The sequence below is a fragment of the Mauremys mutica genome, chromosome 24 (genome assembly GCF_020497125.1).
Source record: "Mauremys mutica isolate MM-2020 ecotype Southern chromosome 24, ASM2049712v1, whole genome shotgun sequence".
Taxonomy (NCBI): domain Eukaryota; kingdom Metazoa; phylum Chordata; order Testudines; family Geoemydidae; genus Mauremys; species Mauremys mutica.
Genome location: NC_059095.1, coordinates 13,185,250 through 13,202,250, shown reverse-complemented (window position 1 = coordinate 13,202,250; position 17,001 = coordinate 13,185,250). Strand labels below are relative to the sequence as shown.

General features: G+C 51.9%; 1 protein-coding gene across 1 annotated transcript; it reads left to right on the top strand.

Annotated features, from left to right (window-relative positions):
• Nucleotides 1-2,717: 2,717 nt before the first annotated feature.
• RAX2 (retina and anterior neural fold homeobox 2) lies at nucleotides 2,718-16,627 on the top strand. Its single transcript, XM_044998912.1, has 3 exons — nucleotides 2,718-3,009; nucleotides 10,497-10,747; nucleotides 15,288-16,627. The coding sequence occupies exons 1-3, from the start codon at nucleotides 2,718-2,720 to the stop codon at nucleotides 15,729-15,731; spliced, it is 987 nt and encodes a 328-aa protein (XP_044854847.1). The 3' UTR covers nucleotides 15,732-16,627.
• Nucleotides 16,628-17,001: the final 374 nt, after the last annotated feature.

Below are 17,001 nucleotides of genomic sequence, written 5' to 3'. Positions count from 1 at the left end.
TGTGTGCAGCTAAAGCAGAGGTGCTGGGATTGTAGGGGAAACTAGACAGCAATGCACTGCCCGCCCCCTACCCCGTCCCAGCTATACCGTGGGATCCCTGCCCATTGCCCCAGCTCGCGTTGTTGTGGGCTCCTGCATCACAGGCACTTTGGCTCTTTATTAGTTGATTTTTTTACATCCATATTTTTGCTCGTCCGAGAAGACAGGCACGCACTAACCCCAGCCAGGGAGCGGGCGACCCATTCCCGCTCCTACAGCAGCCTGGTCCCCAGAGCCAATAGCTGCAGCTCAGACCCTAGAGGTTCGAGGGTGGAGGCCAGGTGCTGGGGCGTTCCCAACCGAACAGGCCGCCTTGGGCTCGGTGTAAAGGGAACAGGGAAACTGTCACCCAGGCAACCAGCTCTTCCCCCCCCCCCCCCACACACACACACTGCACAGACACATACACAACACAGCACACAGACAAGCCCTCCCCTATACACAAACGCCACACGCATACACGCCACACAAATACCGCACCACTTGAACACATACACTCACCACCAACTAGTGCATGGCCACACAGCCAATGAGCCCTACACACATACACCCAGTCACACCCAGGCCCCTCACAGCCCTCCCCCGCAGGCACCCCCCCCCAGAGACATGCCACCCCCCAGACACGCACAGCTCCCTTCCCCCTCCCGACACAGACACCACCCCCCCTGCCCCCAGACACACATGCACAAACACACAAATAAGTCTCTGCTATGGACCGATCTAGTGGAAGGGAGACTGAAGCCGAACCCAGACTCCAAGGCCAACTCCCTCCCGCCATCGCTATGTGGGTTCATGGGCACCAGTGGGCCTCACAAGGCACAGAGGTGGAGAGCTTCTGGCCTGGGGGCTGTCTGCTCCTCCCTGGGCCATTCACACCCCGAGACAAGGGGCTAACCCAGAGCCTGTTCTGACAGGGGGTCGAGTTCAGGGTGCTGGAACAATTCATACAGTGGGGTGCTGAGAGCCACTCAACCAACTGTAAACCCTGTATCTGATGGAAACCGCTTCGAGCCAGGGGGTGTGGCAGCCCCCCCAGCAACCCTAGTTCCAGCACCTAGGGCCGAATTCACTTGTCCAGACCCCAAGCAGGAGGGCAGAGTGTCTCTAGGCTGCCCAGGGAAAGACCAGGCCCAGTGGAGAGCTGGGAGCGGCCCCTCTCCAAAGCAGAGGTGGAGGTAGGGACAGGGTGTGAACAGGGAGGTGCTCAGAGACACCGCAGGAGGATGGTAGGTCTGGCTCCTCCAGCCCATGCAGCTGCCTGGCGCGGTGGCGCCCTGGAGGGAAGGACCCTGGTCACTTGGTCTGGGGAATGTTTCTGTCCTGGGAGCCTGGTGCGGCTGCATCCGAGGGCCAGAGGGGTGGGTGATGGCAGTGGACGGTGGTTCTGACGCAGAATCCAGGGGGCCAGGACGTTCCTCACCCTCCTTCTCTCTCTTCTTTCCTTGCAGATGAAAAGAGCTGCGCAATTGAGAAGAGGGTGAAAGAGAGACAGAGAGAGAGGACGGTGCCAGGAGCGGGGCTGGCTGCCTGCACTTGTGCCACTCACCCACCCGCCTGGCCCCTCCATCCCCTCACCCCAGCCGCTGACCCCACACCTCACAGACCGGCCTGGCCTGGCCCGTCCATCCCCTCACCCCAGCCGCTGACCCCACACCTCACAGACCGGCCTGGCCTCGCCCGTCCATCCCCTCCCCCCAGCCGCTGACCCCACACCTTACAGACCCGCCTGGCTTCACCCCTCCATCCCCTCACCCCAGCCACTGACCCCACACCTCACAGACTGGCCTGGCCTCGCCCGTCCATCCCCTCACCCCAGCCGCTGACCCCACATCTTACAGACCCGCCTGGCTTCACCCGTCCATCCCCTCACCCCAGCCACTGATCCCACACCTCACAGACCGGCCTGGCCCGTCCATCCCCTCACCCCAACCGCTGACCCCACACCTTACAGACCCGCCTGGCTTCACCCCTCCATCCCCTCACCCCAGCCACTGACCCCACACCTCACAGACCGGCCTGGCCTCGCCCGTCCATCCCCTCACCGCAGCCGCTGACCCCACACCTCACAGACCGGCCTGGTCTCGCCCGTCCATCCCCTCACCCCAGCCGCTGACCCCACACCTTACAGACCCGCCTGGCCCATCCATCCACTCACCCGAGCCGCTGACCCCACACCTCACAGACCGGCCTGGCCCATCCATCCGCTCCCCCCAGCCGCTGACCCCACACCTCACAGACCGGCCTGGTCTCGCCCGTCCATCCCCTCACCCCAGCCGCTGACCCCACACCTTACAGACCCGCCTGGCCCATCCATCCACTCACCCGAGCCGCTGACCCCACACCTCACAGACCGGCCTGGCCCATCCATCCCCTCACCCCAGCCACTGACCCCACACCTCACAGACTGGCCTGGCCTCGCCCGTCCATCCACTCACCCCAGCCGCTGACCCCACACCTCACAGACCCGCCTGGCCCCTCCATCCCCTCACCCCAGCCGCTGACCCCACACCTCACAGACCGGCCTGGTCTCGCCCGTCCATCCACTCCCCCCAGCCGCTGACCCCACACCTCACAGACTGGCCTGGCCCCTCCACCCACTCACCCATCCCCAGACACCCCAGCTCCAGCCTCTCCCCTCCTCCCCAGGACGCTGCCAGCCCCAGGCTCCCGCCGGCCGAATGCACCTGGCCTTGCAGGAGGGCCCCATGGAGGTGCTGGAGGCAGGGGCCCTGCAGCAGCAGCAGCAGCAGCAGCAGGTGTTGCTGAAGGGCTGCGGAAGCGGCGCGGGGGGTGCAGGGCGCGTGCACAGCATCGACGTGATCCTGGGATTTAGCAGGGATCAGGACTCGCTGCTGGGCCCCCTGCAGGTGCCCGGCCTCGCGGCCAGCACAAGCGGCGCGGCCAGCCTGGGGGACGGCAGCAGAGCGGAGCAGCCGCCGGGCTCGCACCCGGAGCAGGCGGCTCTGTACGGTAAATAGGTTTGCAAGTCCAATCCAGCCGCGACCGGCCCTTCCCGGGCTTCCCGGAGCCCCGGCCAGAGCCCCCCGGCGGGGCGGGGGCTCCCAGGCACCTGCTCCAGGCGCTCCTGCCTCTAGCACCGCGGCAGCTCCTGGCCAGGGCAGCCCCCAGCCGGGAGCTTCCTGCAGCGCCGGGCGCGGCGGCAGGTGCAGGGCAGCGAACCAGCGTCTCGCTTCCCCGGCGCGGTGCTGTGGCGCCAGCCCCTGGCTTGTGCCGTCGGGGCGGGGCGGGGCAGGACAATCCCGCGGGGGTCGCCAGGGGTCTCGGCGGAGTCTGAGCGCGGCGCCCCGTGCGCCTCCCGCCCCGGGTCTAGAACCAACTTTCTGGAGACTTTCCTCTCTCTGGTTTCCCAACGCGAACGGCCCCGTTCTGCGGCGGCCCGGCCCGGCTCGGGGTGGGCCCGCAGCGATGGCAATTGACAGTAATTAACAGCAGCCTCCGAAGCTCGGACCCCCTGGAAATCCCCGCGCTCCCCGGCGCGTTCCGGAGCCCGATCCGGGGAGAGCCGCTGGCTGCGCTCCGAGTCCGCCCCCAGGCGCTGCGGGTCCAAGCCGGCCAGGGGGGCTGTTTGCCGGCTTGGGTCGCCCCGGGCCAGCCCGGGGTCCCTCCGCGGAGTTTGGAGAGAGAAGCGGGGCCCGGCTGCGAGTTGCCCCCGGGAGCGGAGCGGGTTTTGACACGCGGGGTGCCCGGGGCGAGGATGGGGCGCAGCAGGGGCGCTGACCGACGCCTCTGGCCCAAGGGCTGGGGCCGGGCCCCGGGGGGGCCCCCAGGGGCCGTGCGGGCTGCACAGCCCGGCTTGGCGGGGAGCGGGGAGCCCCTTTCAGCGGCGCTGGGGCTCGGGGCTCCCTGAGAGCCGTCGGGCCGGTCGGTGGGGGACCCTGGGGCGCCCGGGCCTGGGCAGCCTCGGAGTCGGGCGCTGGACGCTTTGCAACTTCTCTTCCTTTCTCCCCGGCAGCCCCCGCCGAGGTCTGGGCCCGGGCTCGGCCGCAGAGACGGGGCGGGGGCAGGCGGCCAGCTCCCGGGCGTGCATCGGGGGCGCTGAGCGGCGCCGCTCGCTCCCCGGCTGCGGAAGGACGGGCCGGCCCGGGGCATCCTCCAGACCCGCTGGTCATCTGCGCAGCGGCTGGACAATGAGTGAATAACCAAGAGCCCCCCCCCCGCCCCGCCAGAGCTGGGGGCCGGGGCTGCTCTCCGGGCAGAGCCCCCCAGAGAGACGGGCACAAAGTCTAATCTGCCGGGACCAGCGCATGTGGATCCCAGTAGGAACAGCTCAGAGGCGGAAAGGGGCCTTAAAACCAGTGTTCAGGGTATCGGAAAGAAATTCATAAGAACATTGAACTAACTAAAAGATGCCTCTGTATAGATGTGAGTGTGTGTACACACCTGTGTCTGTATATGTCTAACTGCATATGTGTATCTATGTAAATATGTGTATACTGTACCATGCATAGATGGATCATCTCTCCATCCATCCCCCGACACCCCCTAGCTAGCTACACACAAACATAGGAGGAGAGATCTGTTATTTATGGAATCTTATTTAATTATCAGAGGGGTAGCCCTGTTGGGCTGGATCTGTAAAAAACGACAAAGAGTCCTGTGGCACCTTAGAGACTAGGGGTAGGCAACCTATGGCACGGGTGCCGAAGGCGGCACGTGAGCTGATTTTCAGCTGCCTGGGACTGGGGAGCTCTGCATTTTAATGTAATTTTAAATGAAGCTTCTTAAGCATTTTAAAAAACCTTATTTACTTTACATACAACAATAGTTTAGTTATATGTTATAGAAAGAGACCTTCTAAAAACGTTAAAATGTATGACTGGCACGCGAAACCTTAAATTAGAGTGAATAAATGAAGACTCGGCACAGCACATCTGAAAGGTTGCCGACCCCTGTTATAGACTAACAGACGTATTGGAGCATAAGCTTTCGTGGGTGAATAGTGGATGAAGAAGTGAGTATTCACCCACGAAAGCTCATGCTCCAATACGTCTGTTAGTCTATAAGGTGCCACAGGACTCTTTGTCGCTTTTTATGTAATTAATTACTTAATTTAATTTCCTTTTTAATTTCTTCAAACACACACACATGACTATATTATAGAGGTGTCTATAGGTGTGTACATATGTAATGTACACACACATCTATACAGTGGGATCTTTCATTAAGTTATTTATTTAGATTTAGTTACTTAATGTAATTTCCTTTTTGATTTCTTTAGACTCACACATACGTGTGTATTTGTGAGTGAGCGTGTGCATGTGAGGCACCCCACACACTCCAGTACATCATTATCCCAGCGAGATCCGATCACATTTCCCTTTGAAGAAATATCCTGGGATTATGTATTTTCGTTTTATTTAAATGTTTGTATTAGATCCCTGCCGATGGAAAGGGGCTGGTAATCCTCATCAAATGCTGCAGAAAGATTTCAGATACACTGGATAAAAAGCTTAAAGACAAAATGTTCCTAGGTTTGAAAATGCTTATAAACACTCAGGGGGAAAACGGTCATTAGCCAGAAACAGGAGGTGGGGGCAGAGAGGTAAAGAAACCATGTACTTTTGGGGAAAACTTATTTTTACAGCCATGTTGATGGGCCTGTTATTCCCTCTGCTGTTTTCTCTCTGTTTGTTTTGTAGTTAAAGGGGGCACCCTTCCTTCAGACCCGCCAAATCACGGCGCTGGGGTGCGGGGAGCTAGAGGAGTCTCTAGTTTTTCTACCACTGGTTTCTGCAGTTATGTGCACTTTTATGTCACAGAATTTCAAGTGCCATATTATCTCCAGCAAGTAAAGATTGTCCAGATCTACATTCATATTTTAAAAGAGAAACACTAAAAAGATGGAGAACTTAAAAAAAATTGAGCAGGTTAAATCTCAGTTTATATTTGTGATTTTTTTCAGACACTGTATAGTGGATTTTTCTTTTTAAAAAATCTCTAGCCTATTTTTATTGCATCTCTGAAATGTGGATTTTACTGGTCAGACAACTGCGTGTCTTTTTTTAAGATCGCTTCAGAGATTAGCTATGGGAATTTCATTATTTTCTTAAGTATCAGAAGGGTAGCCGTGTTAGTGTGTATCCACAAAAACAACAGGGAGTCCGGTGGCACCTTCAAGACTAACAGAGTTATTTGGGCATAAGTTTTCGTGGGTAAAAAAAAGGTGCCACCGGACTCCTCATTATTTTCTTAGTTGATCTGTATTGAATGGACAAATATATTGTCACAAGACATTACAAGAGAATTTTTACTTTGCTCTGCTAAGTCAGGTAATAAAAGAAAGAAAAAAGAAAACTATTTAAACGGAAAGAATTAAAAATCCCAGGCTGATTGTGATTTACCACCATATTAAATTAAGGTTTGAATTAATTCACATGGCAGGTGGTTTATTAATTTGAGCTTTCATATGAAACTTATTTTTAAATTTTGTTTTTCATATAATTTTTCTCCATTCTTGACAGGGCACTAAATTGTGGAAGCTTATTTTTAATACACATATAATCAATAGCTTTCACAAAGAATTTAATATCAGAGGGGTAGCCGTGTTAGTCTGGATCTGTAAAAGCAGCAAAGAATCCTGTGGCACCTTATAGACTAACAGACGTTTTGCAGCATGAGCTTTCGTGGGTGAATACCCACTTCGTCGTATGACTTGCATCTGACGAAGTGGGTATTCACCCACGAAAGCTCATGCTGCAAAACGTCTGTTAGTCTATAAGGTGCCACAAGATTCTTTGCTGCTTTTAAAGAATTTAATAATCACCCATGTAAAATAGATAGATAGAATCTATCTATCTATCTGCATTATATATATAATCTTCAGAACCTGGGGAAAAATCCATGTAGTTCCATTGAAGTCCATCTGATTTACCCCAGATGAGGGTATACTTTACTCATGAACTGTACAGTGCGTTCCCAAACCCTGCCTGTGTTATGAAAATCTGCACTCCATCGATGTAATTCCACTGCTGTAATTCCAGCCCAGTGGAATTACACCACCATAGTTTATTCTGATGACAGACCAAAATAGTTATACTGGTGCAAATTTCCTTCACATAGGCAGGGTCATAGACAGTGAAACAAAATGCCTTTGGTATTGGTGATTAATCACAGACACACACTGAAGCTCCCTTACTCCATACTAGATTGAGCTAGATCCTGCAGTCTTTGCATAGCCAAAGCTCCCACTGCAGTCAGGCAGGGATCAGATATAGTCAGCAGCCTGGCTTTTTGTCTCACTGATGTTTAAGCAAAGAGTAAGTGTGCAAATCTACCTATGGGTGTATTCTCATTGGGGTCACTGCACTGTATCCATTAGGTTCTGACTCTTTATATGCACAGAGGCACCACAGCAGATCCTCAATCAGCTTCACTGGAGTCATGCTGATTTACACCAGCTGATGATCTGGCTCACTGGCTCTGTTTAATGCTGATGCGGGTTGGGCTTTGAAGTCAGAGGGAGCAGACCATCATTCAATATGGAATGGAGCGTATGCTCCTAAAATTTGCACGGGACAAGTGGGGAGGGTTGCAAGCACTTTGGAGGACAGGATTAGAATTCAGAATGACTTGTCAAATTGGTCTGAAATCAACAAGCTGAAATTCAATGAAGATTAGTGCAAAGTACCGCACCCAAGAGGGAAAAAAATCAAATGCACAGCTACAAACTGGGGAAGAACTGGCTAGGCATCGTACTGCTGAAAGGTATCTGGGGGTTAGAGTGGATCCCAAATTGAATACGAGTCAGCAATGTGATGCAACTGCGAGAAAGGCTAATATCATTCTGGGGTGTATGAACAGGGAAGACACCGGAGGTAATTGTCCTGCTCTACTCTGCACTCAGACTACTGGGCAGCACTTTAAGAAAGATGGAACAAATTGCAGAGTCCAGAGGAGAGCAACAAACATGATAAAAGGTTTAACAAACCTGAGCTATGAGAAGAAGTTAAAAAACTGGACATGTTTAGTCTTGAGAAACGAAGACTGGGCAGGGGGGAGTTTCTTATCGAGAGGGCGGGGGGCACGTGTTCTCCATGGCCACTGAAGGGAGGACAAGACGTAATGGGCCTAGACTGCAGCAAGGGAGACTAGGGTTAGATGTTAGGAAAAGCTTTCTAACTCGGAGGCTAGTGAAGCTGTGGAACAGGCTTCCCAGGGGGGCTGTGGAATCCCCGTCACTGGAGGGTTTTAAGAACAGGCTGGACAGACACCTGTCAGGGAGGGTCTAGGTTTAATTGATCCTGTCTCAGCACAGGGGGCGGGACTGGCCGACCCTTCCAGCCCTGCATTTCTGTGAGACAGTGAGACAGGCTCTTTCCTCTAGATCACCCAGGGTCTGAATCAGACCTCATTAAAGTCAGTATTTCTCCTCCAGTTTAATGGAACTGGCTCAGGCAGCCTTGTCCAGCCATTCTCTCTCAGCTGGGGAGCACTGCTGTTTGAAAGGACCACATGCCATGGGGATGTCTTCATGGCTCTAGTTTGAACATGTCCAGGTTCTCTTGCAAGGGGCTTTGGTGCCCAGTTGCTGTGATGCTGCAGTGCTGCCGGGAGGGTGCCTTGTTCCCTTGTGCACACGCAAACCCAAATCCAAATCCTGTCAAAGCTAATGGCAAAACTCCCCTTGACTACAAGGGAATTCGGATTTTGTGGGTAATAAGTATCTGGCACCTCCTGGGAAGCTCCTGGAGCAGAGGTCACATGCTCTCTCTTGTCCTCTTCCTGCATGTGAATCATGTTACTTAGCTGCTTTTGTTGGACAATCTCAAAGTGTATCACTATGGGGGAGTTTATTTTACAGATGGAGGAAACTGAGGCACTGAGAAGGGAAGAGATGTGTCCAAGGGCACATGGCCAATCAGTAGCAGAGCCAGGACTAGAACCTAAGGTGCTCCAAGCCAAGCCAAGCCCCTTGCTCTCCCCACTAGACAATGCTGCAAGTCCTGCAGCCTGCCCCTGTGGTTTGGGTAACATCACAATGCGCGGCTGTGGGACCCACTCTGATGTCAGAAGGGGAGCGTTGGGACTTTGTATAGGGAATAAGCAGCAGGAGCAGGTCAACTCTTAAGGGAATTGACAGCCTGTTTCCTTGGACGAGTATCCATCTATCTGTCTGTCTGTCTGTCCAGGGGCCAGCTTCACAGTGCAGTCTGGTTGCTTTGACCACTCTGGTGACACAAAGTGGCTGAAACGCCAGGTTCACTGGCCAGGTTTATGGCTGCTCTGTGGGGCTGGGGTGGCGCAAAGCAGCCGGGAGGTATTGGTTTATCTGGCCTTCATTGCTGATGCCCCTCTCCTAGTGCTGTTTCAATGCCAAGGGTCCCTTGTGAGTGAGGGTTGGAGACGCTTTGGAAAGTCAGAGCTGCTTCGAACCTGAACATTTCCCATGAGATCTTGGCAGCATCTCTGGGGAGTGGAAGGGAATAGCCAGGAAAGGATGAATAAGGGTGAAGTGCTCAGAGAGCAGGACCATGTTGTGCCATGAATCTCTACTGGGCTCACAAATGAAGCAGGAGGGATCTGGGAAGGTATCCAAGGAACAGGCAACAGTGGCCTGACGTGTGCTGACGAGTCTGTAGGAAGGGCTGTGTCCAGTACTGAGGAGGAATCCTGCCTTTTAGTTCACTGTGGCACTGTTTGCAGGGGCAGGAGGGTTAGCCCCTCTGTCCAGGTGGGTAATTGCTTCACTTCCCCCTGGCAGTTTCATTTAGGGCCTGTCCGCATGCAGGTCTTGTACCGATGCAGTAATACCAGCCCAAAGCTTACTCTCAGAGCTGCAGTTCCTAACCAGTATACAGAAGAACCTCCGAGTTCCGAACACCTCGGGAATGGAGGATGTTCGTAACTCTGAAAAGTTCAGAACTCTGACCAAAACGTTATGGTTGTTTTTAAAAGTTTACAACTGAACGTTGACTTAATACAGCTTTGAAACTTTACTATGCAGAAGAAAAATGCTGCTTTCCCTTTATTTTGTGAGTAGTTTACATTTAACATACTGTATTTGCTTTTTTTTTTTTGGTGTCTCTGCTGCTGCCTGATTGCATAATTGCGCTTCTAAATGAGGTGTGTGGTTGACTGGTCTGTTTGTAACTCTGGTGTTCGTAACTCTGAGGCTCTAGTGTATTTAAATCAGTACAAACACTCTGTGCAGGTTGATTCTTTCTCACTTACTGGCCTGAAACGGTTGTTCAGTGCCCCTATGCACTTTAAACAGCTGTCACCTTCCACCCCAGAAGTGGCTGCCTTTCACTGGCAGGTAAATTGATCCCTAGGTTTAGTTTTCAGCTCAATAGTTGCTACTTAATAGTCATTCTTAAGTTGCTCCTGCTGCAGCTGTAGTGTGACAGAGGGACCTGTCTGGGTCTCTCTGGAGAGCGGCAAGGCTGGTGTTCCCTGCCCAGCTCCAATCTAACCCCCAACTACTGTCCCCTTTGCAGAAACCAACATGTTCCTAAATAAATGTGAGGGAGAGCTGAGTGAGCTGCGGAAGAGCGTGGACAGCGAGGGCACCACGCCGGAGAACACAGAGGAGGAGCAGCCCAAGAAGAAACATCGCAGGAACCGCACAACCTTCACCACCTACCAGCTGCACGAGCTGGAGAGGGCCTTTGAGAAGTCCCACTACCCAGACGTCTACAGCCGGGAGGAGCTGGCCATGAAAGTCAATCTGCCGGAAGTCAGAGTGCAGGTGAGGGAGGGCCAGACGAGCCTGTTACTCCTGGGCACCAGGTTAACCAGTGGTGTATGCAGGAGCCTTTCACCGCTAGGTCACTGGTTAAGTCCAGCTCAGTTAAATGTGGAACATGAGTCAACAATGTGATGCAGCTGCAAGAAAGGCTAATATCAGTCTGGGGTGTATTAACAGGAGTGTGATGTGTAAGACACAGGAAATAACTGTCTCACTTGACTCAGCACTGGTAAGGCCTCAGCGGAAGTATGAGGCCTCAGCGGAAGTATGGTGTCCAGTTCTGGGTGCCTCACGTTAGGAAAGACGTGGACAAATTGAAGAGAGTCCAGAGGAGAGCTACAAAAATGAGAAAAGGTTTAGAAAACCTGGCCTGTGAGGGAAGTTAAAAACCTGGGCACGTTTAGACTTGAGAACAGAAGATTGAGGAGGGACCTGATAGTCTTCAAATACGTTAAGGGCTGTTAGAGAGAGGGAGGGGATCATTTGTTTGCCGTGTTCACTGAAGGTAGGACAAGAAGTAATGGGCCTAATCTGAAGCAAGGGAGATTTAGGTTAGATATTAGGAGAAACTCTCTAACCCTGAGGCTCACGAAGGTCTGGAACAGGCTTCCCAAGGAGGCTGTGGAATCCCCATCATCGGAGGGTTTTAAGAACAAGTTGGACAAACCCCTGTCCGGGATGGTCTAGGCAGGGGTGGCCGAACCGTGGCAGAGCTCCCCACGTTCCCCCCATTCTCCACTTACCAGACATGTGGGGCGAGCTCAGGACCTCTGCCTTGCAGCGAGGTAGTTGGATAATAGTCTTATTATTAAAAACGGGGGAAAGGATTGCATGAAAAAAATTGAAATTTCCACCCTGTGTCCATTGCGTGGGGCTCCAGTTTCATGTGAAATTCGTCACAATACTTGTAGTCAATTTTTTTCACAGGAATGTTATCAATATTTTTAGTTTATTGAAAGCCATGTTTTCTTACTGAAAATTAGATTCTTGGTGATGAAACAGGTCGATAACGACTTTGAAAATGATTTGGATACAAACTGCCATTAAAACTTTTCATGGAAAATTTCATGAAAATGAGAAAATTTCAGTCAGGCCGGCAATTTTCTTGTTAAAAGTTTAATTTTATTTTTAAAAGTCCATTTTCAACAACAACAACAACAAAACTTGTATGCAAAAAAATTTCAACCAGTTCTGAAAATGATGCCTTCATGTTAAATGTCTCACAAAGCCTTTTTGCAGACTTAACAAACCACAGATACTAGAATGACTCTGGCCACCACTGAAATGCAGCCAGCTCTGGGGTGAAACACAGAAGCAGCTATTTTGCCTCACACAGCAACGCTGCAGGGGAGCTTAGGACAGAAAGTGAAGAAGTGTATGACATCCCATTGAAACTGCATTTTAGGAAGCAGGCTGGAATTTAGGCCAGGCACAGGAGAAACCCCTTTGCAGGAGAAACCCCAAGGGGTCTTGCAGGACCACATGTGGTCAGGAGTCAGGACTATAGTTTCCAGGACCTGGCTCATCTTTTTGAATGGGCTCTGAGCTGGGCCACAGTCCCACATTAAATTGAGCCAGGATTCATTGCCTTGCTCGCTGTCTCTAGCAGAGCAGCATGTGTGGGAGAGGGAGAAGAGGAGAGACCTGGTGCACAGGCCCCTGGGGCTTGACTCTCAGAGTGGCACTGGGCCTTGCGCCAGGCCTGAGGGTGGCTACACGCATGGCCCCTGTTGGCTACAGCACTACAAAGCCACCAGTAGCTGGGAGGAGGAATTAGTGTGCAGGGAGAGGGGGATGTCCAGGGGATCCATAGCCATCTGGAACTTCACAGCAGATCCCGCTGCTCCATAAGCTCAGGCCTCTAACACCTGAGCTAAAGGAGGATCTCCACGAGCTCTTAGCAGTACAGACCCTATGACCCACAGCTGAGCAGTTCCTGTTCTTTCTAATAAGGGGTAGTGGTGCGCATGCACGCACATATACACACACCAGCCAGGTCTTTACAGTATCCCTGGGGCCTGCCCCCAGACCAAGTCCATATAAATGAAACAGAAGGGCAGCAGTTTGTTTTCATCAGTAGATCTTTGTCATAATCTATGTGGAAACAAGTGATTGTCTAGTAAAACACAGGGCAGAACAGGAGTTTCAGTCAATGTTTGTTCATTCCCCACAAACTCCAGCAATGGGTAGGGCGGGAATGAGGAGATCGACTAGCTCCTTGTTAATTTGGAGACCACCCTGAGTAATTAAACAAGAACATCAATTAGAAGGTAATTAACTGCATGCTATACACGGTTAGCTGTATATTTCATGGCACCTTCTAAAGGATTAACAGACATATTAATAAGCATGTTCATCCAATTAAGTTTAAACCCAGCACCAGTGGCCTCCATGCTGGGGGATAAGATATTTTGGTATTTGATACTGATACGATTGGCGGGTTTTCTAATTAAAACGCACAGACAAATTCTGTTGATTCGCTCAAAAGGCCAGGCAGCCCACTGCCGACCTGTGAGTGGTGTAAATTACCAGGACCTGGTTTTTAAAAAGACAAGGGTGGCGCATTTTTAGTGTATGCGGTTCATTGATTTTGATAACTGATGTTCATATTTCATTAGATAGGACGAGACTTCATAGTATGGGAGCACCAACACTACAGCGTCATGTAAGACAGTATAATAGCATGTACATACATAATACATACATGTAAGACAGTATAATACATATACATACATAATACATACATGTAAGACAGTATAATAGCATGTACACAGCATCTTTTCATCCAGTGATTTCACTGGTGGCTGAGTCCTGGGGGCCCAGTTGCCAAGCAGGTGTAGGCTGGGTAGCTAGAGATTGTGGGGGCTGGTGAGGGTCATATGAACATAAGAACGGCCACACTGGGTCAGACCAAAGGTCCAGCTAGCCCAGGATCCTGTCTTCCGGCAGTGGCCAATGCCAGGTGCCCTAGAGGGAGTGAACAGAACAGGGAATCATCAATTACCATTTAAACTAGTTGAAGATCTGCCCCTGGAATGGTCACTGATTAGAAACAGGAAGTGGAGCAGGCCGGTCCAAGCTGATTGAAATGCAAACTGGAAACATTTCTGGCAGCCCCTTGGTTTTGATAAACCCGAAGTGTTACTAGCCGCACAGGGAAGGGCATTTAAAACACAGTGATCTCGGCTGTAACTGAATTGAAAGCACTAGGAATGAGTTAGGCCCAGGAGTTTTAACTAGGGTTGTTGCCAAGTTGACAATATTTAAAAACTGGACACTCCATCAGGAGTGCAGGCACCTCCCCTGCCCCTCCTCTTCCCCCTCACCCTCGCCCCTGCCCCACTTCTTCGGTCAGCAGTGCCCCGCCTTTCACGGGGGAAAGACAGATGGGATGGTGGGGGAGGGTCAGTGAAAGGCAATAGCAGGGAGGGAGTTCCTAAGGGGTGACTTGATCCTGGTCTATAAGTACCTGCATGGGGAGAAGATCTCTAATAATAGGGGGCTTGTTAATCTGTCAGACAAAGGCAAACCACGATCCAGTGCCTGGAAGTTGAAGTGAGACAAACTCAGGCTAGAAAGAAGGTGCTAATTTTTAACAGGGAGCAACCGACCTAGGGATGTGGTGGAATTTCCATCACTTGGAGTCTTTAAATCAAGACTGGGCACCTCTTCCTTAAAGATCTGCTCTGGCTCAACAAGAAGATACTGGCTTGACGCAGGAATCACTGGGTGAGTTTGTCTGACCTGTGACATGCAGGAGGCCAGACTAGGTGTTCACAATGATTCCTTCTGGCCTTCAAATCAATGACTCTGTGATTTAAACTAGAGGAGTTACCCTGAGACACCTCCCCTCCCGCCAAGGAAGAATAACTGGCTCTGAGCAGTAGCTTTGGGAAAAAGACTCTTTTCCTGACTGTCCAAATGGCCCTTTCACTGACTACCTCTATTTTTCCTCTCTAGTCCACATCACTCCACAGCGTGTTTTTTCCTTCTCTCTGCTGCTTATTATTTAACTCCACAAAGTGCTTTGGGGGCAAGTTTGCAGGGAAGTTGCTGTACTGGACTGTGTGGCATTGTATGAAATCATCCGAGAGCGACTTCCCAGACGAGGGGCCAGATCCTCACTCAGGAGTTAAAAAATCAACAAGCGTTTGGCCTGCCTAAAGACGTCAGGATTTTATACCCAGCAAATGTAACATAGTCACGGAAACATCACTCAGAATTGCCAGGTTCTGGTGCTGCTTGGGTATTAAGTATGGGAAAGAACTGGCTGGTGTGTATGTGTTAGCTCTGCCTTCTGCTGGTGGAATCAGAACTGCTCAGCCGGGTGGCATAGGCCCTATACTGCAGGATTCTCCTTTAGCTCAGGTGGTAGAAAGGCTGATTTGGGGGCAGGAGACTCTGAGTTCTCTCCTCACTGCAGCCACAGAGTCCAGGTGGCTGTTGTAGGCAGGTGTCCGACAGTCCTAGGCTGCAGTGTGGAATGTTGATGGGCTAGGCCTGGGTGCAGTTAGTCACGCTCCAGCCTCTCCTCTTGCAGGTGTGGTTTCAGAACAGACGCGCCAAGTGGAGGCGGCAAGAGAAAATGGAAGCCAGTTCGATGAAGCTCCATGACACCCCCATGTTGTCCTTCAACAGGCCCCCAATGACCGCCAATGTCGGGCCCATGAGCAACTCCTTGCCTCTGGACCCTTGGCTGACTTCCCCCATCTCCAACGCTACCACAGTCCACAGCATCCCAGGTTTCATGGGGCCCACCCAAGCCCTGCAGCCTGCCTACGCCGGCCACTCCTTCCTCAACACTGCGCCTCCCATGGCTCAGCCCATGCAGCCCATGGCACCCACGCCGTACCAGTGCGCCACCCCCTTTGTGGACAAGTACCCTCTGGAAGACGTCGACCAGAGGAGCTCCAGCATCGCATCCCTACGGATGAAAGCCAAGGAGCATATTCAGACCATTGATAAAACCTGGCAGCCTATTTGATTAATGATGCCCCCTCCCTACCCTCCTGCAATTTTCCAATCTCCTGCTCCCATCAGGCTGGCTACTCTGCATCCTGGGTTGCTCAGAACAGATGTTGGATGTTGGTGTTTCCCTAGGGAGACTGCCAGGCCTCCCCATGCAGAACCCTGTCTGGCTGCTACCAAACTTCCCAAGCCAGAGCTCAGCGCAGCGAGGCAGGGCAGGAATCCTCCCCGACACCTACGTGTTAGAAAGGTCTCAGGGTTGAACTGATTGGCATCATGAGCAAGGAAGCAGAAGTGGACACTAGTGAATAGGTGACGTGGCCGAGACCTTGCGTAAAGGAGACGAGTTTCCAAGAGCAACTACTGAGACCGTCAGAGCCAGCCCAGCTCCGCAGAACCAAAGGGACAGTTCAATGTGTGGTTTGTGTTTCCTTTGTTTTGTTTTCAACCACAGAGAGCCAGATCCGCAGCTGGTGGCAATCACTGGTGCTACGGCAATTTGCACCAGGTGAGGGACTGGCCCTGGTTCATCTTTCCCTAGGCAAGGCACCCTTCCAGAATATCCCTGCAGGGTCGGCACATGGCAGAGGTGAGAGCAGGCAGGGGCAGCTCTCTGGCCTGTCAGACACGTCAGACTAGGTGATCGCCATGGTCCCGCCTTAGCATCTGTGAGACTCCGCGCCTCCAGAGCCCTGTCTCTCACTCCTGGAGTGGGGCGAACACCCACCCCCCACCCCGAACCTGTGGCTGGCACAACCAATTGGCCAGGTCCCCTGCACTTACACCTGGACTCTTGCATAAACCTCTTGTCAGTTCAAGCCCACTGTCCTCCAGCAGCCTGTAGCGACCTTCCCTGGACTTGAGGAATCATCTCGGGGTTCTCTTCCTTCAGCCCTTTGTCTTTATTGTTATTCATTTTTTATGCTGCAGATTTTAAAAAAACAAATGAAATGATCTAGTTTCCTAGAGAACATTTTTGTTGGGTATTTTTTTAGCTATGTCAGAGAGTGTTGCTGATTCTGCTGGTAAATGCAACTATATACATTTATGGTTGTATTCAGAGTAAACACTTACTAAAACTCAACCCCATTCTGAAGTACGGGACCAGTTAGTTGACTCTTGATGTCAGTAATATCAGAATAATACACCACCAATGTAACTAGTGTATTTCATCCCAAAAGATCTCTAGTGTTCCTTACAAACTGTGTTGTATGTAGGACTCGCTTAATCCACAAATGAAGTGCAGCTACTTCTGGTGTGGACCATGGTCTGATAGCAGCATTCCA

Bases quoted from the DNA above. Each gene is read 5' to 3' on its own strand.
- RAX2 (XM_044998912.1), top strand. From the start codon at position 2,718: ATGCACCTGGCCTTGCAGGAGGGCCCCATGGAGGTGCTGGAGGCAGGG. The intron at 3,010-10,496 runs GTAAATAGGTTT...TCCCCTTTGCAG, and splicing joins GGAGCAGGCGGCTCTGTACG to AAACCAACATGTTCCTAAAT. The intron at 10,748-15,287 runs GTGAGGGAGGGC...CTCCTCTTGCAG, and splicing joins TGCCGGAAGTCAGAGTGCAG to GTGTGGTTTCAGAACAGACG.